Below are 22,757 nucleotides of genomic sequence, written 5' to 3'. Positions count from 1 at the left end.
TACATATATGTATAACTCATTGTGGGTTCGGGATGCTGAGGCTGTTTTGTGTTTTCAGGTCTTTTCCGCCCTGAGGAGCTGAAGCGTGTTCGGAGTCTGATGCTTGTGTCGTGATGTCGAACATCAGAAGGTCCTGGTCTCTCCTCAGAAGGTTCACGTGTCGGACTGAGGTCCAGTCCTCCAGGACCAGTTCCTGCTCCAGCGGCGTGTTCCTGTCGGACAGGGGCCTGGTCCTGAAGTCTCAGTCCACCGATGTGTTCCAGAACCTGGCCCTGGAGGACTGGATCGACACCAACGTGGACCTGCAGCAGCGCGGCGTCCTGCTGCTGTGGAGGAACCGGCCTGCCGTCGTCATCGGACGCCACCAGAACCCCTGGACCGAGTGCGACCTGCCGGCCATGAGGAGGATGGGGATCCCTGTGGCCCGCAGGCGGAGCGGCGGCGGGACGGTGTTCCACGACCTCGGGAACCTCAACCTGACCTTCTTCGCCTCCAAGAAGGAGTACGACCGGCGGAGGAACCTGAAGGTCGTCACCGAGGCTCTGAGGCGGCTCAGCCCGGGACTCCACGTCCAGGCCACGGACAGATTCGACATTTTACTCAACGGACACCTCAAGATCTCAGGTACCGAGGAGGAGGGGCTTATTTGAATAACACATGGGTCAACTACAAGTCCCAGAAAGCACTGCTCTATAACAGGAAATGAGATCAGTTTAAACTTTATTGATCCCTGAGGCTGACGTTAATATTAAAGGGTGATGGTTTTAAATATGAAATATTATAAGTGGAGCTGTTGTTTACTGTTGATTACGTGGTCGTTGACAGGAACTGCGTCCAGACTGAGCAGGAAGTCGTCGTACCATCACTGCACGCTGCTTCACTCCGCTGACCGCTCCGCCCTCTCCGCCGTGCTCCGCCCCTCCTGCCCCGGAATCCACAGCAACGCCACCCCCAGTGTACCCTCACCTGTGGCCAACCTGCTGGACCACGCCCCCACGCTGCAGTGGGAGGAGCTTCTTGATGGACTGGTGCACCAATACAATGCAGGTCGTGTGAAGGTTCTACTGCCCTCTAGTGTTTGTGTGGAGCTTTAATTTGCTGATGTTCCGTTTCCTGCCCCTCAGAGTTCGGCCTCAGCTCCGCCTCCAGCCTCGTCGACCCCACGGATGAGTCCACGTTCCCCGACATCAGCAGGATGGAGAAGGAGCTGCGGGGCTGGGACTGGACATTTGGGAAGACGCCTAAATTCAGTGTGCAGACGGCGCTGGAGCTGAAGGACTCCTCTGCTCGCTGCTCCGCTCAGCTCAACATGGAGGTGAAGAACGGGCGGATCCAGAGCTGTGACCTCCAGGTGCCTGCAGACTGGCTTCCTGCGCGGCTGAGCGGCGAGCTGTCGGACTCGCTGGTCGGTGAGAGGTTCTGTCCTCAGCGAGCGGCCGCAGGTGGGGCCTCGCTGCTGCGGGCGGAGAGCGGCGAGCTGCAGAGCAGACTGCACATCCTGTGTGACGCTGTGATGTCAGTGATGGGCTGATGTTTGTGTCCATGAGTCTGATCCACTTAGTGCTGCTGGCGCCCCCATGAGGCTCCGGCCCTCATGACAGCTGCAGTGTGAACGTTAGCATCATTACAAGCATGTGGAAAAACAAACTGTGGTCAGATTCCCAGGTTTCATTAATATTATATCGTTTATCTTTGTTTTCTGACGTTTCAGATTTTTGTTATTTAAGAAACCGCAGCTGACAAAAGCTGAAACAATAAAAGCAGTTTATTTACTTGTTATTTATTTTAGTGGTCGTGTGTTTTCATGTTGACGTCCGACAGAGCGAAGCAACTTGACATAAACAAACGTGTCCGACGTGTTGTCGTTTCCTTCTTGAAGAGGAAACTGAAGAAGAAGAAACATCACGTACTCATGTGACTTTCACACGCATCTGCCCTCGTGAAAGAATCCTGTCATCAAATAATACAACTGTGGTATAAATATGGTTATGAATCCAGTTTATATAAAGTCAACTATGTTTTGTATCTATAACCTTTATTTACTTCTTCAGGACCTTCAAAGTTGCTTTATAAATCCAAGTAATATCATTAGTATTAATATAAGCAATAGTAGTTTTAATTTCACTACATAGCATCTTTTATAAATAAAACATGAGATATTAGATCATATTTGATTCATAAAAATATAGAAATTATAAAGTCTCGTCATTTTTGTCTTTCTATTATCGCGAGATTTCTTTCTACGAGAAAAACTGAATTTAAAAAATATATATCAGAATAAATGCACACACAATTATTTCGGATAAAATAAGAGATGCTGTCACGTGCTGCAAGAAACATGACGCTGCAGCCCCCCCCCCCCCCCCCCCCACACACACACTGGGGGTGGGGGGCTCATTTTCCAAGATAAAGGGAAAATGATTCCCTTTCATATTTACTTGTTCTCGTGGAGACAGAGGTGTCACTCTGCTGTAACTTCATGGAACCCGACGCTGTGATATTGTTTGATCAGCAATTAATTTTAAAGTTTCAGATTTAAATATAATGTAACATCGCTTCTTTGAATATTCAAACTTTATTTAGTAAACAAATGTTTGACAGTGATATCACGCGGTTTGATTAGTGAACACAGTTAAACATCGTACGGGTACCGCAGCAGAGTGAGGCCTCGGCAGCGTCTGTCAGCCTGTGGACGATCTGTGCTGTGCGAGCTGTGACGGAGCAGCTAGCCCGCTAAGCTAACCCAGCGCGGCTAACCGGAGCAGCTAACCGGAGCAGCGCAGCGGCAGGATGGGGAAGAAACAGAAGAAATCCGGGGAGGACAGGTAGTGAACACACCCGGGGCCCCCTCACGGCACCGGGACACACTCACACCGGCAGGAGAGCAGCGGCCCGGCCGCGCTAGAGCCGCGATAGAGCCGCACAGACCTGCCAGCTCCCCGCTGCTGCTGTGTTAGCTTAGCGGCGCTAGCAGGAGCTAACCACGCGTCACTGGTAGCGTGAGTCCGGCTGAAGGTTTCAAATGGACCCGGGTTAAAAGAACCAAGCTGAATCAGCCAGGACTGACCCGGGTTAACCTCTGCTTGCTTACAAGCGTTAGCTTGGTGACGCTTAGCGTTAGCATCAGACAACCGGTCTATTAGCTTCTCTCAGCTCTGCAGCCGGAGGACAGCCTCTTTAACCCGGGTTAAACTGAGGGAGGAGAGCTAAGCCAAGTTAGCCAGGATCTGTCTCTCTCTGTCTCACCTCTCTGTCTGTCTCTCTCTGTCTCACCTGTCTGTCTCCACCTCTCTCTCTGTTTGTCTCTCTCTGTTAGTCTCACCTGTCTATCTGTACCTGTATGTCTCCACATGTCTGTCTCACCTCTCTGTTTGTCTCTCTCTGTCTCACCTATCTGTCTCACCTCTCTGTTTGTCTCTCTCTGTCTGTCTCACCTGTCTGTCTCCACCTCTCTCTGTCTCACCTGTCTATCTGTATCTGTCTCACCTGTATGTCTCCACATGTCTGTCTCACCTCTCTGTTTGTCTCTCTCTGTCTGTCTCACCTGTCTGTCTGTATCTGTCTGTCTCACCTGTCTGTCTCCACCTCTCTGTCTCCACCTCTCTGTCTGTCTCATGAGACTGAAACCACAGATATCAAATCAGGGCCGGGAGGCATCTTTGAATGAAACATGAACATTCTTCACGTGATATCATATTTATCATAATATTTATAACAATATTTTAACAAGTATTTCTAATCTAATGTTTAATATGCAGTTTCCTGAAATGAGAGAAAAACGTGAGCAGCTTGTTTCAAACATGGAGACACTTACTGTCATAAGTTACTAAAGGGATTACCAGGTTAGTTACTGATTACTTAGTTACTGGTCAGCGAGGCAGAGGGGCTGATGGGAAATAAAGAGAACGCACAGTCGACAGATTGTCATCGGTTCATATTGTTCAGAGAGAGACAGACGGAGAGAGAGAGAGAGAGAGAGAGAGAGACAAAGAGACAGATAAATAAAGAGAGAGACAGAGAGGTGGACATAAATAAAAAAGGAAGGGAGACAGAACTAAAGAGAGAGAAACAGATACAAAGAGATGGAGGCAGAGAGACACTAACAAAGAGAGAGAGAGAGAGTCCTGCTTGTTCTGCTCATGTCTCTCCACCTCAGTGTCACAGCTGAGCTGTTCAGCAGCTGCTGATTGGTTTATTGCCTGATGATGTCATTGTGTCCCCAGTGCCAAAGACGAGGACCTGGACGCTCTGGCGGCTGAGATCGAAGGAGCTGGAGCCTCGAAGGAGTCGAAAGGGAAGAAGAACAAGAAGAAGGGAGCAAAGAGAGACGACTTCGAGTACGACCTCTTCGTCATGTTTCCTCCTCTTCCTCTCCCCATCATACCTTTCTTGTGTCCTACTCTTCCTCTTCTTCTCCTCCATCCTTGTCTTCCTCCCTCACACCTTCATTTTGTCCTCCTTATATTCTTGATCCTTCTCCTCTTCCTCCTCTCCATCCTCTTTTCCCTCCCCCTCTCCCTCACCTTCACAAGTATTCTCCTCTTCCTCCTCCTTTCTCTGATCTTCACCATGTCTCCTCCTCTCTAACTCTGGTCTGGTTTCTCCTGCAGTGAGGAAGACATCCTGAAGGAGTTGGAGGAGTTGTCTCTGGAGACTCAGGAAGGAAAAGAAAAGGTACCGTCAGGAGGAGGAAGAGTCGCTTGATCTTCATCTGAACAAATTCAATTTGAACGTCCTTGTGTTTTTGCTTCCTGCTCAGAAACCAGACGCCACAGAGGAGGCGGAGATCATCGAGCCTCCAAAACCAGAGAAGAAGAAGACAAGAAAGGGGAAGAAGGGAGGAGCCAGCCCCGAGGATGAGGAGCAGGGTGATGAAGATGAAGGTCGGGCGGATGGACAGAAGAACGGAGAACAGAAAGACAAGAAGAAGGTGAGAGAGATTTGAACCTGTCACACAAAGTTCCACCTTCTAAAAACATCCGAGCCTCGACCTGAACACACGCGTCTGTATGTAGTGACAGTGATAGCACCACCTAGTGGCAGCAGGAAGCAAGCCTCGTTTTACAACTTGAATTTGATTGACATTTCATTTGATGGGGTGGACCGCAATGTGTGATTAGTGGGCGTCGTCTTCCACCCCCCCCGCGGCCGCTGCTTAGTTTCATTTAGTTTTTGTTTGCTTTTTTAACAACAAAGAAAAAATGTGTTGAGAGGAAATGAAGGTTTAACTCGTCTTTGCTCCTCCAGACGCCTCCTGCTGCTCCTCCCTCCGACTCCGACGACGACAGCGCCTCACGTTCTCGTGTCAAAACCAAAGGAGGAAAGAAAGGTGCCAAAAAAACCTCAGTGTCTGATGATGATGATGAGGAAGAAGATGTGTCAAGAAGAGGAGGAGGAGGAGATGGAAAGGACGAAGGGTCAGAGGACGACGAGGAGTTAACCACCAGGAGAGAGAAGAAGAAGAAAAACAAAGGCAAAGTGGAGAGCGAGGACGAGGAGGACAGAGGAGGCGAAGGCTTCAAGATGAAGACGGCAGCGCAGAAGAAGGCGGAGAAGAAGGAGAGGGACAAGAAGAAGAAGGAGGAGGAGAGGATGAAGCAGAAGAAGCTCAAAGAGAAGGAGAGCGCCATAGAGGATAAAAAAGAGCCAGAGAAGAAGTTGACAGAGGACACGCCCCCTCAAGCCACGCTTCCTGAAGCAGCCGCGGAGGAGCAGGAGGAGGCGGAGCCAGCAGGAGAAGGCCGGTGGACTCAGACTCGTTTTAATTGGCTGATGTTTCCTGATAAACTATTAACACTTTCTGACTTTCTTGTCTGCAGATGAGGCCGAGGGCGACAAGAAGAAGAAGGACAAGAAGAAGAAGAAAGGAGAGAAGGAGGAGAAGGAGAAGAAGAAGGGACCCAGCAAGGCCACAGTGAAGGCCATGCAGGAGGCTCTGGCCCAGATGAAAGAGGTGGGTGCATTCTGGGAAATGTAGTAACTTAAGACTGTTTGATATCAGAGAATAAACTTGATGTTGTTGTAGGAGGAAGAGCAAGCGAAGAGAGAAGAGGAGGAGCAGCTGAAGAGGCTGGAGGAGCTGGAGATACAACGACTGGAGCAGGTAAAACACCTCGTCCTCCGCTTGTCTTCTATTACCCATCAGCCCCCTCTCTGACCCTGTACCTCCTCCCGTCAGGAGCGTCTGGAGCTGGAGCGAAAGGAGAAGAAGAAGCAGAAGGAGAAGGAGAGGAAGGAGCGACTGAAGAAGGAGGGGAAGCTGTTGACGAAAGCTCAGAAAGACGCTCGAGCTCGAGCCGACGCCACACTGAAGATGCTGCAGGCTCAAGGTCAGAGGTCGTCCACACAGCACATCAAGATACTGGCCAGCTGATTGGTCGTTCAAAATCATCACAATCTGAATGTCACATTTTTACACCAGTTTACTTTAAAGACATTTTAATTTTAGTTTGTCAATTTCTCTCATTTTGTTTTCATTTCCTCATATTTATCAATCAAGTGCTTTACAAAATAAAAGTAACAGGAAGTGAGGAAACTTCACAGACAGGAAATTAAAGATGAAATAACTCAAATATGGAATGATCACAGATTCTTTTGACACGGTCCCGTTCAGGTATTGAAGTTCCATCCAGAGAGTCTGGGCCGAAGAAGAAACCAGTTTACAGAGACAAGAAGAAGAAGAAGGTCGTCAGCACCCCGACGCCTGAAGGTAAAACACCGACGCTGCCGCGGCTCATTCCCACAGTCACCAGTAACCAGAGACCAGTAACAAACCAAACCTCTTTCCAGAAACATCAGAGGTGACCAATCAGACGCCAGAGACTCCAGAGACTCCAGAGCCGGCTGCCAAGGAGACGGTGGTCGAGACGCCGGCTGCGGAGACAGGTGAGACCCGGTGTGAGACGGGGGGGGGGGGGGGGGAGGAGGAGCTCAGATCTGATTGGTTCTCCTGTTTATCTTTGGGGTCAGAGGTGAAACCAGACGCTGCTGTGGACGACTGGGAGGCCATCGCCAGCGACGAGGAGAAAGGTGAGGAGAGGCGGGAGAAACAAACGCCCAGAGCCAATCAGGAGTCACCTGAGATACAGTCGCCTATTTACACACACGTGACGTGAAGAGGATTATTGATCAAGTGTTTTCTATCAGAGCTGAAGAAAGTTCACATCGAGGTGAAGGAGGACACTGCACCTCCTCAGCCGACAGGCAGCGAGGAGGATGAAGACGAGGAGGATGAGGAAGACGAGGAAGATGATGATGATGAGGAGAGCGACGGTGATGAGGAGAAGGAGTCGACGCCGGCGACGCGGCCGACCACAACTCAGAGCAAGAAGAAGGAGAGCGAGGGCGAGAGCAGCGAGAGCGATGACGACGACGGGAGGACGAAGGAGGAGCGACTGTACGACCGAGCCAAGAGGAGAATAGAGGTGAGACACGTCGAGGACTCAGGAGGAGTGAGACCTCGTCTCTCGTCCCCGTCTCTGAACGGCTCTGTGTGCGTCTCAATAGAAACGGAGGGCGGAGAACATCAGGAACATCGACCTGGACCGGCTGAGGGCGCCGGTGGTGTGTGTGCTGGGACACGTGGACACGGGGAAGACCAAGATCCTGGACAAGGTAACGGGTACTGACCGTTTACACCCTGCTCACGGCTTATCTACAGTTGTGTAGTGTTTACTAACTGTGTGTGTGTCTGTGTGTCTGTGTGTGTGCAGCTGCGAAACACTAACGTCCAGGACGGTGAAGCCGGAGGAATCACTCAGCAGATCGGAGCCACAAACGTCCCGAAGGAGACGATCGAGGAGCAGACAAGGATGGTTAAAAATGTACGACAACACGCACAGACACACACACACTCACACTCACACAATCACACACCGTGAACTTAACCTGACTTGTGTTTGTGTAGTTTGAAAAAGAAGGCATCCGGATCCCTGGCATGCTGATCATCGACACACCAGGACACGAGTCCTTCAGGTAACGAGCTGGAAACCCTGAGTCACTGGAGCTGTCAGTCAGAACCGCTGGTAACACTGGTAACTCCGCCTCTTCCCACAGTAACCTGAGGAACAGAGGAAGCTCCCTGTGCGACATCGCCATCCTGGTGGTGGACATCATGCACGGCCTGGAGCCTCAGACCCTGGAGTCCATCAACCTGCTGAAGGAGAAGAAGTGCCCGTTCATCGTGGCCCTCAACAAGGTGCGCCACACGTTCTCCTCCAGCCGAGTCCCGCCCCTTCCTGTTCGCCCCTTCCTGTTCGCCCCTTCCTGTTCGCCCCTTCCTGTTTCTGACTGGTTGTCGTTGTCACCAGGTCGACCGTCTGTACGACTGGAAGAAGAGTCCGGAGACCGACGTGGTGACCACGCTGAAGAAGCAGAAGAAGAACACCAAGGACGAGTTCGACGAGAGGGCCAAGGCCGTCATCGTGGAGTTCGCTCAGCAGGTGACCGCTGTGACATCATCACTCAGTGACAGGGATCTAACGACTCTTTATCCATCAACTAAATATAATCCAGATCAAAACCAGAGGTTCTGACCTTGATCCTGGAGGACCAGCTGCTCCTGACTCAACCTTGTGTTTCTGCTCCTCAGGGTCTGAACGCCGCCTTGTTCTACGAGAACAAAGATCCCCGCACGTTTGTGTCGATGGTTCCCACCTCGGCCCACAGCGGCGACGGGATGGGGAACCTCATCGCGCTGCTGGTGGAGCTCACGCAGACCATGCTGGCTCGCCGGCTGGCGCACTGTGACGAGCTGCGGGCGCAGGTCATGGAGGTAAGTCCCGCCCCCTTCCCTTCGACTCGTCAGTGAGTGGACGCAGCTAACGACGGCTCCTCTGTCTTCAGGTCAAAGCTCTGCCGGGGATGGGAACCACCATCGACGTCATCCTGATTAATGGTCAGCTCCGGGAGGGGCAGACCATCATCGTCCCGGGGGTGGAAGGACCAATCATAACGCAGATCAGAGGCTTGCTGCTGCCGCCGCCTCTGAAGGAGCTCCGAGTCAAGGTAGACCACCCGGTGGAACAGGACTTTCACAATAAAAGAAGGAGTCTTCTAAAATACAACCCTCATCTCCTTATGAATGACTTCATTCATTTATTAGTAATCTGATATAAAATGATGTAAAAAGTTATAACGAGGCAACTGAGTTCAGCTTATTACTGAGTTTTTCTCTATTTTGTAAAGGAACTAATGAGAAATACATGTTGTATATTGATTATTATATAAGTAAAAGTAAAGGAATGAAAAGTGAGTATTTCTGTGTAGAACCAGTACGAGAAGCACAAGGAGGTGTCCACCTCTCAGGGGGTGAAGATCCTGGGTAAAGACCTGGAGAAGACGCTGGCTGGGCTCTCCCTGCTGGTGGCTCACAAGGACGACGAGATCCCTGTGCTGAGGGTAAGTACACACTCACTCACACTGACACACACACACACACACACACACACACACACAGTGAGGAGGAGGTGCCCTGACTGCTGCTGGTTTTCAGGATGAACTGGTCCGAGAGTTGAAACAAACCCTGAGCTCCATCAAGCTGGAGGAGAAAGGAGTTTACGTCCAGGCCTCGACGCTCGGCTCGCTGGAGGCTCTGCTCGAGTACCTGCGCACCTCCAAAGTTCCTGTGAGTCGCGCTTTTACTCTGAAGTCTAACAGGAAGCAGTGCCTAGAGAACTGACCTTTGACCTGTTTGTGCGCAGTACGCTGGGATCAACATCGGCCCGGTTCACAAGAAGGACGTGATGAGGGCGTCGGCGATGCTGGAACACGACACCCAGTACGTCTCCACTGTGTCTGCTGTCCACCACGTCAACACAACAACATCAACTACACAAACGCACAAAGACGTCCCAGCTTCGGTCCACGTGACCTGAGCTTTGATGGTTTGTTCACAGGTACGCGGTGATCCTGGCCTTTGACGTGAAGGTGGAGAGGGACAGTCAGGAAATGGCCGACAGCCTCGGAGTCCGTATCTTCTGGGCGGAGATCATCTACCACCTGTTCGACGCCTTCACCAAGTACCGGGAGGATTATAAGAAGGCCAAGCAGGAGGAGTTCAAGTAGGAGACCCTGAGGCCGTGGACGATCCAGCTGCCTCTGGGACCTGGGACTCACGACGTGTGTTTGTGGTTTTCAGGCACGTGGCCGTGTTTCCTGTGAAGATACGAATTCTTCCTCAGTTCATCTTCAACTCCAGAGATCCCATCGTGATGGGGGTGATGGTGGAGGCCGGCGTCCTGAAGCAGGGGACGCCAATCTGCGTCCCCAGCAAAGGGGTGAGACACACTTCAAGACAGACTTCAGTTTGTTGAGACGTCATCACTCGGACGGTTTGAGTTATCTGTCAATCACACTTCTTACAAAGTAACACAGAATCTTTACAGAATCAAATTCATAATTATTAAGTTTTAAAGTGGATTAATGGAAGAAACCGTCAAGAGACAACCCTGATAAAGCCTTCAGATATGTGACAGATGTGATTGTCTGTTGTGTATTGTTAATATTATGAATAGAACTCCCGGTATCGAGTGTTGATGTTTACCTCCGACATGTGTTTAAGTTCGTGGACATCGGTATCGTGACGAGCATCGAGATGAACCACAAGTCCGTGGACACGGCTAAGAAAGGCCAAGAGATCTGCATCAAGATCGAGCCCATTCCCGGGGAGTCGCCCAAGATGTTCGGACGCCATTTTGAAGCCACCGACATGCTCGTCAGCAAGGTAAGCCCCGCCCACAGGAGGGGCTACATGTTCATGTTTTTGAATGCAGATGAAGTTTGTGTTGATGAGGCGTCAGTAGAAAGGTTCTAGAGATGAAACTCGTGATCTCAGAGTCAGGATCTTTGTCCCCGACAGGAAAGAGACTTTTTAGACGACCAGACAGAACGAAGGGAAAGTGAGAGAGTGTCAGAGAAACCTCGACTCGAGCACGAGACCTTCATGTGACTTTGGTTTTTAGTTTGAGCTCAGTTCAGAAAACTATAATATATTTTAGTTTTATTGAAATAAAAAAAAAATGTAGTGGTGTTACAGATTAAAATAACATTTACAGAAGTATTTTAATCTGTAAGGACTTGATGATTGACAGAGTCCTAAGTCAGATTGTGTTTGTGTTGCAGATCACGCGGGCGTCGATCGACGCTCTGAAGAACTGGTTCAGAGACGAGATGACGAGAACCGACTGGCAGCTGATCGTCGAGCTGAAGAAGACCTTCGAGATCATCTGAGGACCTGACACACACACACACACACACACACACACACTTCCTCCCTCAGACGACAACACGATGACGACTGGAAACAAAAACTAAACAAAAAACAACAAGAACGGAAACGAGGCGTGAAACTGTTTTTCTGTGAGAAACAAACAGTTTTTTTTCACTGTTGTAAACAGTGATGGTTTGGACATTTCACACACACACACAGACACACACAGTATTCCAACGTGCCTGTTCTTCAGCAACAACGTTGTGTTTATTATTTTTTCTTCTCTGGCCTGATTGTGGCTACTCCTCTGTGTCCCAAGCTCCGCCCCCTCCTCCCCAGACTGAGGCTGACCACAGGTCAGGAGCCGGCGCTCAGCTGAACAAGGTGCATTATGGGATTGTACTGAGCAGCACCAGAGCTGAACATCTCATTTTCTTTTTTCCTGTTCACAAAACACCAAATCATCGAAGCAGCGACGATGTGGACGTTGAAGACGTGACAGGGTCGGCCATGTTGGGTCGATGGGGGGGGGGGTGAATGACAGAGAAGATTTTAAACAGTTTCTGCTGCAACTGCTGATGTAATAAATTCTCATGATTCTGATGAAACGTAGTTTGAGTTTTCAGTTCCAAACGTCTCACATCAGCGTGAATGGAAGATTCAAGTCCTTTGATTTGAAGTGAATCTAAATTTACACTCGATGACCCGCGTTGGAAATGACTCAGTTTATTGTCTCAAATAAAAATACGTCTCTGCAATACAACAAATATCAGAAAATTAAACAGTTAATTTGTTGAGAAAGATGGAAACAGAATTTTAAAATTTACTGAGGATCTCACTTTCAATTGGTTTGTGATTTAAGAGACAAATAAATCCTGTGCAGAGATAAAGTAAAAAGAGAAAGAGGCTCATGTCTGAAAGTTAATTCATAGTCAAATATTACAGAATGTACATCAGAGAATAAATAACGTGGTGAGCGAGGTGCTGGTCAGACGGCCGCGGGGATGAAGTGTCCGTGAAGGTCCATGTGGACGTCGGCCGGGATGGAGGCTCGGGCGATTTCCTCAAAGTTCTTGGCGTTGAGGATGAGCATGAAGGGAGAGATGTTTGGATCTGGAGAGATGACGGAGGACAGGATCACTCCTGAGGAGACAGAGGGACGGAGGTTAAAGGTCGTCTCCAGCCTGGAGCTGCTGGTTGTGATCCGTCAGTGAAGCTCACCGTCGTCCTCCTCCGCGGCTCCTGGAGACGCCACGAACACCGGCTCCGAGGGGAAGCAGTTGTCCTGCGTCCACTCGATGTGTTCCCGGGTCACGATGTCCACCTTGGCGATCTGTCGGAGGACAACTAGAAGTGAGCTGGTTCTGTGGAGCCCGTCCAGACTACGTGGTCCGATGGGATTGGTTCTGTTTCTAGAAGAAGCTGCAGTCCATCAGGATCGAACTCAACGTTTGTCAAATAAAGAAATGACCTGTTTGGATGTTTGTTATTGTTTGTTATTGTTATTGTTTGTTATTATTCAGGGTTTGGAAAAAGACTTCTGTGAAATCAAAGGTGGTTTATCCTCAGGGAACCTTGAATGTCTCCAAGGAGCTGCTCATTGTGGGATCTGTTGGTTTCTCTAATGTTTAAGGTCGTGACCTTCGACTGTAAAGAGCCTTGAGATAATGTAACTGGTGACTTGGAGCCATACAAGTACAGTTGGACTGAATGTTCCAGACCTCAGGTCCAGGGGACGCGTGGAGGACGGTGTCTCACCTTGTTGGGATGAGGAGACCACTCCACCCTGGAGCCGTAGAAGTATCTGTACTTTTTAGTGTTGAAGCTGTAGTTGATTCCCGGCAGCTCCAGACCTGAGAAGTATTCAGACGGTTAGATGGTGGACGTGAAGCTCAGGTCCAAGCTGCTCAGTTGGAGACGAACCTATGAAAACAGTGTCGGGCTGACAGAAGACGGATCCGTCCTCCTGCACCACCGCCTGGGCCGTCGTGTCCACCAGCGTCACCAGGTTGATTCCTCTGGGAGACTCCTGCAAAACCAATACACCTCATGTAGACGTGGAAGTGAATCCTCCTGTAGCTTGTGTTTGTGTGTGTGTGTGTGTGATGTCTGACCTTGTGTGTGTGATGTCTGACCTTGTGTGTGTCTGTGTGTGTGATGTCTGACCTTGTGGGTGTGTGTGTGTGTGATGTCTGACCTTGTGGGTGTGTGTGTGTGTGATGTCTGACCTTGTGTGTGTCTGTGTGTGTGATGTCTGACCTTGTGGGTGTGTGTGTGTGTGATGTCTGACCTTGTGTGTGTGTGTGTGTGATGTCTGACCTTGTGTGTGTGTGTGTGATGTCTGACCTTGTGGGTGTGTGTGTGTGTGATGTCTGACCTTGTGGGTGTGTGTGTGTGTGATGTCTGACCTTGTGTGTGTGTGTGTGATGTCTGACCTTGTGTGTGTCTGTGTGTGTGATGTCTGACCTTGTGGGTGTGTGTGTGTGTGATGTCTGACCTTGTGTGTGTGTGTGTGTGATGTCTGACCTTGTGGGTGTGTCTGTGTGTGATGTCTGACCTTGTGTGTGTGTGTGTGTGTGTGATGTCTGACCTTGTGTGTCTGTGTGTGTGATGTCTGACCTTGTGTGTCTGTGTGTGATGTCTGACCTTGTGGGCGCTGAGCGGCAGCACGAACCTCTGGCAGGTCGGTGGACAGAAGCTCTCGTTGCTCTGGGACAAGCTGCTGGTCTTCAGGTTCTGGAGGTAGAACATGTCGTACAGGCTGCTGTCTTTGTAGGTGATCATGTCGAACACCAGGTGGTCGTCCTCCTCGTAGGCGTTGAGGTGGTGGAAGACCACCAGGGCGGCGCTGTAGAACCGGGTTTTAACCGCCCTTCCTGTCTTTCTGTTGATGACGTGAAACAGCGTCTGGGAAAGACGTGAAAGACGAAAACATCAGGAACAGAGAATTGAACCCTGAGGAACCCCACGAGTAATTACTGCTGATAGTTTGTTCTGGAGGTTTAATTCCCCCGTACTGGGAACCAGTATCAATACCCATCGCTGTGGGACACTCACGATGTCGTCCTTGTCGAATCGGAGGCAGCTGCCCCAGTTGACGCCTCTGAAGTAGGCGGTGGCCAGGCGGACGATGTCCAGCTTGAACGGCTGCTCCACGAAGATGAAGAAGTTCTCGGTCATGCCGAAGCTGTGGAAGTAGCTCGGGGACAGAGTGGATCGGAACGGGATGGAACCAACCTTCTGGACTCTGCTCAGCGCCGGCTTGCCACGCCCCTTTTCTGAAACAGAACTCGGTATTGTGAGTATCAGACTTTATTGTTATCATCAGCGATGTAGCAGTTGTTTCACTCACGGGTCTTTTTGTGTTAACGTGGTGTTGAGGCTCTTTTTCTCTTATTTCAATATGTTAACGTGTTTTGTGCGACGGAACCTTTTCACCTCAGATCTCGTTTTGTTTCATGATTCATTTAATGCTAAGACGATTAGCTTCGTACATTTCTATAGAAGAAAACCAAACAATCCGACACTTTGTTCCTCAGACCAGGACGTAGTGAGATCAAAGGACAGGATGAAGGATTCTCTGCTTCTCTTTTCACAATAAGAGTTTCTTTATGGTGTAAGAATAAGAACGAGTTCTCCTGTGTTGTATCTTCTTGATATTTAACCTGAAGGAGGGAAGTGAGATATTCTGCTGACGTAGTACTTCTGTAGAGTCAGTACCTCCCGTGACCTTTGACCCAGATGATGGGTATCGTCTGCCACGCTCTCATTTCACCGTGTCGTGTTTCCACTTGGCATCATAAATCAATTAGACTCTGTGCTGATACACACGACTCATTTAGATAATAACTTTATTGCTGCAATAAGAGAGAAGAAAGTTTCCGCACGACTTTGATAACTCGCAGACGGACGTTAAACGTAGACTCACTGCTCCGCCTCTGGACTCGAACCTGAACACTGACGACTCACGCACCTGGAGTGTCCGCTGGGACTTTGAAGATGATGTATCGGGGGGGCCCGGGGCCCATGAGGGAGGTGCCCATGTTGTAGGTGTTGCCCTGGTCGTCGTAGTGGGGATGAGCCGTGGCCAGGTTCAGAGCGATGTGGTTCCTGTAGTTGATCTGGAACGAGAAGATGGTTTGAGTTCTCCTAGAGATGAGCGAGAGCTTCCAGGCGTCAGGTGGAGGAACTCACCCTGCCCACAGTCTCCAGAGTCTCCGGGTCGATCTGGTTCATGTAGTTCACCTCGGAGGACGCGTAGTAGTCCCGACCGTAACGAATGATGTTCACCAGGTTGTTGTCCGTGAAGTCGGGGACGACGTTACAGAGGTGCGTGAACGTCCTGGAGAAGAACAACGGATCATTAGTCAAGGTTGAGAGCTGAGGTCCAGTCCAATGCCCAGGAGACATCTGGACCTAGAGACATCTCTGGACCTGGAGACAACTCTGGACCCGGAGACATCTCTGGACCCGGAGACATCTCTGGACCTGGAGACAACTCTTGACCTAGAGACATCTCTGGACCTAGAGACATCTCTGGACCCGGAGACATCTCTGGACCCGGAGACATCTCTTGACCTGGAGACAACTCTTGACCTAGAGACATCTCTGGACCTAGAGACATCTCTGGACCTGGAGACAACTCTGGACCTGGAGACATCTCTGGACCTAGAGACAACCCTGGACCCGGAGACATCTCTGGACCCGGAGACATCTCTGGACCCGGAGACATCTCTGAACCTGGAGACATCTCTTGACCTAGAGACATCTCTTGACCTAGAGACATCTCTGGACCTAGAGACATCTCTGGACCTGGAGACAACTCTTGACCTAGAGACATCTCTGGACCTAGAGACATCTCTGGACCTGGAGACATCTCTGGACCTGGAGACAACTCTTGACCTAGAGACATCTCTGGACCTAGAGACAACTCTTGACCTAGAGACATCTCTGGACCTAGAGACAACTCTTGACCTAGAGATATATCTTGACCTAGAGACAACTCTGGACCTAGAGACATCTCTGGACCTGAAGACAACTCTTGACCTAGAGACATCTCTGGACCTAGAGACATCTCCGGACCTAGAGACATCTCCGGACCTAGAGACAACTCTTGACCTAGAGACAACTCTGGACCTAGAGACATCTCTGGACCTGAAGAAAACTCTTGACCTAGAGACATCTCTGGACCTGAAGACAACTCTTGACCTAGAGACATCTCCGGACCTGGAGACAACTCTTGACCTAGAGACAACTCTGGACCTAGAGACAACTCTGGACCTAGAGACATCTCTGGACCTGGAGACAACTCTTGACCTAGAGACAACTCTGGACCTAGAGACAACTCTGGACCTGAAGACATCTCTGGACCTGGAGACAACTCTGCACCGGAGATATATCTGGACCTAGAGACAACTCTGGACCTAGAGACATCTCTGGACCCGGAGACAACTCTGGACCCGGAAGCATCTCTGGACCTAGAGACAACTCTTGACCTAGAGACATCGATGGGACCTAGAGACAACTCTGGACCTGAAGACATATCTGGACCTGGAGCGAACTCTGCACTGGAGACATCTCTGGACCTGGAGACATCTCTGACATGAATCTGCTTGTGTTGAAACACATGTTCTCATTTCTTGACAGCACTTCATGTCCTGGATGAAGCACATTGCTGAAGGACTCTGGACCAGATCTCGACTGGAGGGTCTCAGACGTCAGAGCTTCATCGATGGACTGAATCTGATCCTCATGCTTCACATCTCTTGACATTTGACCTGAAGCAGGTCTTGCAACACATGAGGGACTTTATGGACTGAAGCAAACCTCAACCAGCGGTGATGCTCAGATCTTAAAGATGGAAACTGGTTTCTACTTCACCAGGATGAGAGAAACTGGACCTGAAGCTGGTGTGCTCTGTACCTGGAGAAGATGTTCTTGCAGGGATCTGGATAGATCATGGTTCCGAACTCGGAGACCATGATTCTGTCGGCCTGGATGTTTCTTTTGTAGGTGTCGCTCTTCAGAAACTTGCTCCTGTAACTGACTTCACCTGAAACAACCAGGACATCATGACCTCAGAAGGTAAGAACATCCTCGTCCTACACAGAGAAGATTCATAGATTCATATCAGTACCGTTGCAGAAGGTGAAGCTGTGGATGAGTGACAGGCCGTCGAACCAGTGGTTGTACTGGGAGCTGCCGACAGAGAAGAGTCCCGGTCCGTTCCTGATCAGTGTCCCCTGAAGCCACACCGGGAGCGAGCCTGCACATCAGGTGAGTCACTCAACAACAGGTCCTACTGCGGTCCACTTATTAATATGATATCACACAGTACAAATGGATACAAACATATTTAACTTTTCATTAAAAAAACCACAAATCTATAGATTATATATTATATATACTATCATGTAAGATCACATGAAATTATTTAGAATTTATAATAATTTAATATTTGTACTTATTATTAATAATATTCATTATTATTTGTGTAATGTTGTGTTAAAGTTATGTAAAATATCACAGCGTGAAAACAGTTTAATAACAATAATAATAACAACTTAAGATCTACTTGAAGCTGGGGGGGGGGGGGTCTCACCTTTCACTTCAGCTCCCACCGGCTCCGGAGTCTCTGAGCCGTTCTTTCCTAATATGGACTGCATGTTTCTGCTGCTGGTTCTCTCCCAGTGTTCCCAGCTCCTGCTGGTTGTCTGGACTGAGCAGCAGACGCACAGCAGACGTCTTTAAGTAAACGTCTGTGTACGTGAGAATCTCCAGGTGACAGAAAACTGAAGCTGTAACTCAACCCACTCGATTATATAACGTTGCTGCTGTGGACTTCACTCACGTTTCAAAATAAAAGCCTGTGTGTGGAGGTGGTGTTATCAGATCAGCTGAGACTGAATCCTTGAACCCAGATCCTGATTAACTGTGAAGCGACGATAAGACCCGTCCTGTTTATCACCTGTTTAGAAACTGAGGATCTATACATTTCATTTATTTACATATATTCACATATATAACATCTAAATTCATCATTTACTGATCATCTCAACAAAATACTCTTTAGAACATGTAGAAGTATCTGCACACACAAAATATCACTTACATAACTTAAAATTAATTTGCGTGCAATGTTTTCAATATTTTAAATCTATTATTGATTTTCTCCATAAAATGTCAGAACATTTGGAAAATTCTGTCCATGAGTTCAAACCTGAAAATACTAAAATATAGTTTAATAATCTCAACTTCAAATATCTTATTTAAAACTCTGGGAGGTACAAATGAAAATCTTTGACAGTTATTTGATAAATTTAATAGTTTAATGTATAAATTGTTGAATGGTACCAGCCGTTATTCTTATGCTTTATATTTGACAATTTATTTGGCATGAGTCTATATTTCTGTTCATAATATATGAGTCTATATTTCTGTTCATAATATATATATATATTATGACATGACAGAAAATAATCTGCAAGAACATGTGACCCACAACATGTATTTTGTTCATATCTCTTATCTTGAAAGTATCTGTGGAGAGAAGCAGAGACGAGGTTTGAACTTCAGACTCGTCAGATTTGTGTAATTGGTTAAATCAGTTTATGAGTTTACAGCGTCTGTTATCAGGTCGACTTCCTGTGAATGAGTAACTGTACGAATACAAACACCATCGTCCACTTCTCTTTCTTATTAATAATGATGTGATATCTATAATGACACGATATTATCACAAATATATGAGTTTTCTCCAGAGAGAAATGCTCATTTTATTACTCTATTACATGTATTTACTAAACAAAGGTGCATCAATGATGCAACAATGAAATATAATTAGTGACGTGTTTTTATTTCATCATAAGTAAATGTCCCGCTCGGTATCAGCGGCGTGTTTGTTCAGAAACTTGATAAGAAAAGCACACTCGGCCATTTTGGATGAAAAATGAAGTTTATTACAAACAACGACAGAGAGCTGTTAGCAGTCAGGCAGCAGCTGTAGGTTCTGTACAAATAACACTGTTGACTGGTGAGTGGAGGCTGAGTCTCAAACAGCACCCTACGCCCTCTGTAGTGCACTATGTTACACACTTGACCTTCTATAGTACACAACTCCACAGCTTAACATGTTCAGAGTGCTACATCCTCTGGTGCACTAGCTTCTCTTCTCACTCAGTGCAGCACCCTCAGTAGTGAAGCCTCCATCTTCAACCTGCACCCTTCATAGGGCGCCCCCCTCCACCCTCCACCCTCCACAGTAAACTACACTCCACCTGTAAGACTTTCAACATGCACAGATGCCCCCCCGTGCCCTTCGTAGTGCACTAGCATCCCTCTGGTGCACTTCCAAGGTCACAGGTTGTGACTGTGCACGAGGTTTAATCATCACTTTTCTGTTTTCGGAGACACAACACAAATTCATTCTGCGTTCCTAAAAGCTAGCGTTGGTTTCCGGCTTCCTGACGAAGCTGCGTCCACGTGTCGCTCTGAGATTCTCCTGTTCACGTTGTGTTACTTCAGTTTGTCGCGTGTGGGTCACAAAGCAGCGTCACAGTCGTACTCTCTCACCCTGGACGCCGGCTCCTTTCCTGTTTCAGGCACTTCTGTATTTTCTAGCGCCAAGTTGGAAAAATCTGAGCTTTTAATATTAAAGCTTGGTTTTTGACGTGAACACACTTTTCATGTCGGGAAATGGAAATCGACAAGTCGGGAGAAGAAGCCATTTAGCTGAGCCCTGCAGTCTCTCGTTTGTTGTCACTCGAGATGTTTTCGTGTTTACGCATCTTTACTTGTTGCTTCTACGTTAACATTCGATCTCTCTGAACAAAATGTGATACCTGAATCAATCGAATCCCGGTCTCTGCCACTAGGGGGCGTTATGGTTTCTTGACTAAACAATCTTGATGCTGTGGAGCTTTCGATCAGCTACTGAATAGTTTTGTCTAATTTGTGTTTCCGAAGTCAAGAATCGCAGCTAATGACAAACAGGACATGAGAGGTCTCTGCAAACAGAAGGGGGGGGGGGGGGGTAGCTCAGCAGTTTAACATGTGTGAGAAGCGCGCCCCCTGAAGGTTACACTCTTCACGTGCACAACTTCACACTTTAGCGCACTGGACCGGGTGCTCAGCTCCTTAAGGACTGGGGTGTCTGAGAATGGCACCAGAGAAACAGAGAGAGAGAGAGAGAGAGAGACAGAGAGAGAGAGAGAGAGACAGAGGTAGAGAGAGAGAGACAGAGAGAGACAGAGGTAGAGAGAGAGAGAGACAGAGGTAGAGAGAGAGAGAGAGAGAGACAGAGAGACAGAGAGACAGAGGTAGAGAGAGAGAGACAGAGAGAGACAGAGGTAGAGAGAGAGAGAGACAGAGGTAGAGAGAGAGAGAGAGAGAGAGAGAGACAGAGAGACAGAGAGACAGAGAGACAGAGGTAGAGAGAGAGAGAGAGACAGGTAGAGAGAGTTTAGTAGAAGCAGACGTCACAGTAGGTGGAGCTGCTGCCGTCTGTCTGTCTGACAGAGAGACAGGTCCAGGGTCAGTTCTATGTACACACACAGGAAATGCATAATCAGGAAAATCCAAACTAACCAGAGCCGCTCCACTGCCGGTTGCTCTGGTCACAGTGGGGGGGGGGGGGGGGGGGGGGGGGGTAGCTCTAAAAAGACGTGAAGAACGTGTGTCACCGCAAACACAACGATTCGTCATGGCAACGCTACACCAGGACACCACCTAACGGTCCTTGGAAAACACACACACTCACACACTCTCTCACAAACACACACACACACTCTCTCTCTTTCTCTCACACAAACATTTATATGACAAACAGTTTCTCTCATTTTTTTCTCTATTGAGGTGAAAAACAAACTCTATAATTCTTAGTTATCATCTTGTTAATGTTCATCATCGCAGCAGTGACGTGTGTGTAGAGTGTGTGAGTGTCTCAGTCTGTTTATACACACTATTCACAGGATGACACAGAGCTCACTTCCTATTGGCTGACGGCTCTTTTCGACTCCTCCCTTCAAGGAGGCTTTCATTTTTTTCATTGTCTCGTGTTGCTAGGCAACAGCAGCTTCCCATAGGTTCAGTCTGTTGTTGTGTCGGTTGATGATGACGAGGTCATGTGATCGAGTTCCCACTGACCCACAGGAAACAGTTTGTGATGTCATCAGTGGGGGGGTTCAGTCGATCGGGGCAGTAAACTGAAGGCCAACCTGACGGAGGCGTCTGATTGGACGAAGTGGGGGTGGAGGAGGGAGGGTGGAGTTTAACAGTACCTGCTGTGTGTGTGTGCGTGTGTGCGTGTGTGTGTGTGTGTGTGTGTGTGTGTGTGTGTGTGTGTGTGTGTGTGTGTGTGTGATCAGCGCACAAAGTTATGAAAGTGGAGCCTGATTCATCTGAAGGACACGAAGTTTAATTCTCTATTAGTTTCAAGAGATTAAGATGAAATCATTTGTTCATTAATCTATTTTATTAAGTTCATTAAAGTGTTTTGATGAAAGTTTCCTCATTTAAATAAGTTTCTATTTCTCATGTGTGAACATTACATTTTTCAAATTAAATTCAAAAGTTGAGTTTGTTAATGAGAGAAAATTCCTTTAAGCTCCGCCTCTTCGGCCCTGTCGTGGTATGTGTGCGTTGTAAACTCTGACCCTGCTGTCAGTGTGTGTTTGTGTGTGTTTGTGTGTGTCAGCGTGTGTCTGTGTGTCAGTGTGTGTTGAGCACGCCGCGCGACACCCAGCCCTCGGCGGCCGGCGAGTCGCTGTTGGCCGGCCGGTAGACCAGACTCTGACCCTGCTGGTTGGACGCCAGAATCTGAACCTTCTCCCCCCGGAACACGGAGATCTCGTCCTCCCGCACGGCCGCGAAGTCCTGCAGCACCTGGACCAGCTCCTGATTGGACAGAGGTCATGAGGTCACCAAAACAATCATCAGGGATCGCACCTGACTCTGATCCGAGCGTTCAATTCCAAACCTGGTCGTCCTGCTCGCTGTCAGCTTGAGGCTGAGGGGCGTGGCCGTTGGGCGTGGGCGGGGCTGACGGTGGGCGCCCTGACGACAGAGGACGGGTCGCAGAGATCCCGCCCTCTTTCCTCTGGTACTCGATGGGAGACTGAAGAGCTGGAAACAGATCGATGCAGACTTGAAGGAGTCGAATGAGGAGATAAATCACAGGAGATTCACAGACCGTGAGGACTTGTGGGTTTGAAGGAGCCGTTGAAATAGGAGAGCGTAGTCACGCCACTGTGACATCATCAGTGTGTCCTCTCCCCGCTCCCCGAACCGGGACACAGCTCAAGTTTTATCGCTTCATGTAATTTGTGGATGTACTTACCAGACAAGAAGTTGTTCTGTGCGTCCAGCAGGGCGGCGATGGTCTCCGTCCAGGTCATCTTGATGCTGGCGGAGGACGCCTGCAGCGTGAAGCGCTCGGCCGAGCCGCGGGACCACAGCACGAACTTACAGGGGTCTCCGTCCACGCTGTCCTGCATCGCCAGGTAACTCACCTGGTGAGGGTGAAACATGGAGCTCAGTGTCAACAGGTCGG

The 22,757-nt window shown here is 48.8% G+C and overlaps 4 protein-coding genes across 5 annotated transcripts in view; 2 read left to right on the top strand and 2 right to left on the bottom strand.

Moving 5' to 3' along the window:
• The first annotated feature begins 92 nt into the window (after nucleotides 1-92).
• lipt1 (lipoyltransferase 1) lies at nucleotides 93-2,072 on the top strand. Its single transcript, XM_053417079.1, has 3 exons — nucleotides 93-624; nucleotides 826-1,047; nucleotides 1,125-2,072. The coding sequence occupies exons 1-3, from the start codon at nucleotides 114-116 to the stop codon at nucleotides 1,529-1,531; spliced, it is 1,140 nt and encodes a 379-aa protein (XP_053273054.1). The 5' UTR covers nucleotides 93-113; the 3' UTR covers nucleotides 1,532-2,072.
• A 614-nt stretch (nucleotides 2,073-2,686) lies between these two features.
• Nucleotides 2,687-11,817, top strand: eif5b (eukaryotic translation initiation factor 5B). Its single transcript, XM_053417072.1, has 26 exons — nucleotides 2,687-2,825; nucleotides 4,224-4,337; nucleotides 4,611-4,674; nucleotides 4,760-4,930; nucleotides 5,248-5,740; nucleotides 5,820-5,953; nucleotides 6,026-6,103; nucleotides 6,179-6,329; nucleotides 6,614-6,709; nucleotides 6,790-6,885; nucleotides 6,970-7,029; nucleotides 7,147-7,424; nucleotides 7,507-7,614; nucleotides 7,713-7,823; nucleotides 7,907-7,974; nucleotides 8,056-8,197; nucleotides 8,310-8,441; nucleotides 8,591-8,773; nucleotides 8,845-9,006; nucleotides 9,268-9,399; nucleotides 9,494-9,625; nucleotides 9,702-9,778; nucleotides 9,897-10,061; nucleotides 10,139-10,277; nucleotides 10,562-10,723; nucleotides 11,122-11,817. The coding sequence occupies exons 1-26, from the start codon at nucleotides 2,791-2,793 to the stop codon at nucleotides 11,227-11,229; spliced, it is 3,591 nt and encodes a 1,196-aa protein (XP_053273047.1). The 5' UTR covers nucleotides 2,687-2,790; the 3' UTR covers nucleotides 11,230-11,817.
• A 102-nt stretch (nucleotides 11,818-11,919) lies between these two features.
• bco1l (beta-carotene oxygenase 1, like) lies at nucleotides 11,920-18,075 on the bottom strand. 2 transcript variants are annotated; one of them, XM_053417076.1, is made up of 11 exons: nucleotides 17,811-18,075; nucleotides 17,346-17,474; nucleotides 17,132-17,261; nucleotides 15,404-15,551; nucleotides 15,183-15,330; nucleotides 14,267-14,487; nucleotides 13,856-14,116; nucleotides 13,133-13,238; nucleotides 12,968-13,062; nucleotides 12,431-12,542; nucleotides 11,920-12,352 (listed from the first exon to the last, which is right to left on the bottom strand). In XM_053417076.1, the coding sequence occupies exons 1-11, from the start codon at nucleotides 17,872-17,874 to the stop codon at nucleotides 12,198-12,200; spliced, it is 1,569 nt and encodes a 522-aa protein (XP_053273051.1). In that variant the 5' UTR covers nucleotides 17,875-18,075; the 3' UTR covers nucleotides 11,920-12,197. The 2 variants fall into 2 exon arrangements, with proteins under 2 accessions (XP_053273051.1, XP_053273052.1); XM_053417077.1 differs by lacking the exons at nucleotides 11,920-12,352; nucleotides 12,431-12,542 and adding an exon at nucleotides 12,576-12,621 and having other exon boundaries at nucleotides 17,811-18,074.
• Nucleotides 18,076-21,035: 2,960 nt separating this feature from the next.
• The window catches only part of LOC128430934 (kalirin), a 31,894-nt gene continuing 30,172 nt past the window's right edge, over nucleotides 21,036-22,757 (bottom strand). The window contains exons 55-57 of the mRNA XM_053417071.1: nucleotides 22,545-22,716; nucleotides 22,185-22,330; nucleotides 21,036-22,102 (exon numbers count right to left, since the gene is read on the bottom strand). Coding sequence (XP_053273046.1) covers nucleotides 21,917-22,102; nucleotides 22,185-22,330; nucleotides 22,545-22,716 — 504 coding nt within the window. The 3' untranslated portion in view covers nucleotides 21,036-21,916. The remainder of the gene's footprint in view (nucleotides 22,103-22,184; nucleotides 22,331-22,544; nucleotides 22,717-22,757) is intronic.

Source organism: Pleuronectes platessa, chromosome 24 (assembly GCF_947347685.1).
Source record: "Pleuronectes platessa chromosome 24, fPlePla1.1, whole genome shotgun sequence".
In the NCBI taxonomy this organism is placed as follows: Eukaryota; Metazoa; Chordata; class Actinopteri; order Pleuronectiformes; family Pleuronectidae; genus Pleuronectes; species Pleuronectes platessa.
This window is presented reverse-complemented; position numbering and strand designations above follow the sequence as displayed.

Excerpts from the sequence above, each read along its gene's own strand:
- lipt1 (XM_053417079.1), top strand. The coding sequence starts at position 114 with ATGTCGAACATCAGAAGGTCCTGGTCTCTCCTCAGAAGGTTCACGTGT. Across the intron at positions 625-825 it reads CGGACACCTCAAGATCTCAG|GAACTGCGTCCAGACTGAGC; the intron begins GTACCGAGGAGG and ends GGTCGTTGACAG. Across the intron at positions 1,048-1,124 it reads GGTGCACCAATACAATGCAG|AGTTCGGCCTCAGCTCCGCC; the intron begins GTCGTGTGAAGG and ends CCTGCCCCTCAG.
- eif5b (XM_053417072.1), top strand. The coding sequence starts at position 2,791 with ATGGGGAAGAAACAGAAGAAATCCGGGGAGGACAG. Across the intron at positions 4,675-4,759 it reads CTCAGGAAGGAAAAGAAAAG|AAACCAGACGCCACAGAGGA; the intron begins GTACCGTCAGGA and ends CTTCCTGCTCAG. Across the intron at positions 9,779-9,896 it reads ATGCTGGAACACGACACCCA|GTACGCGGTGATCCTGGCCT; the intron begins GTACGTCTCCAC and ends GTTTGTTCACAG.
- bco1l (XM_053417076.1), bottom strand. The coding sequence starts at position 17,874 with ATGCAGTCCATATTAGGAAAGAACGGCTCAGAGACTCCGGAGCCGGTG. Across the intron at positions 15,331-15,403 it reads CTCTGGAGACTGTGGGCAGG|ATCAACTACAGGAACCACAT; the intron begins GTGAGTTCCTCC and ends TTCTCGTTCCAG. Across the intron at positions 14,488-15,182 it reads AGTCCCAGCGGACACTCCAG|AAAAGGGGCGTGGCAAGCCG; the intron begins GTGCGTGAGTCG and ends GTTCTGTTTCAG.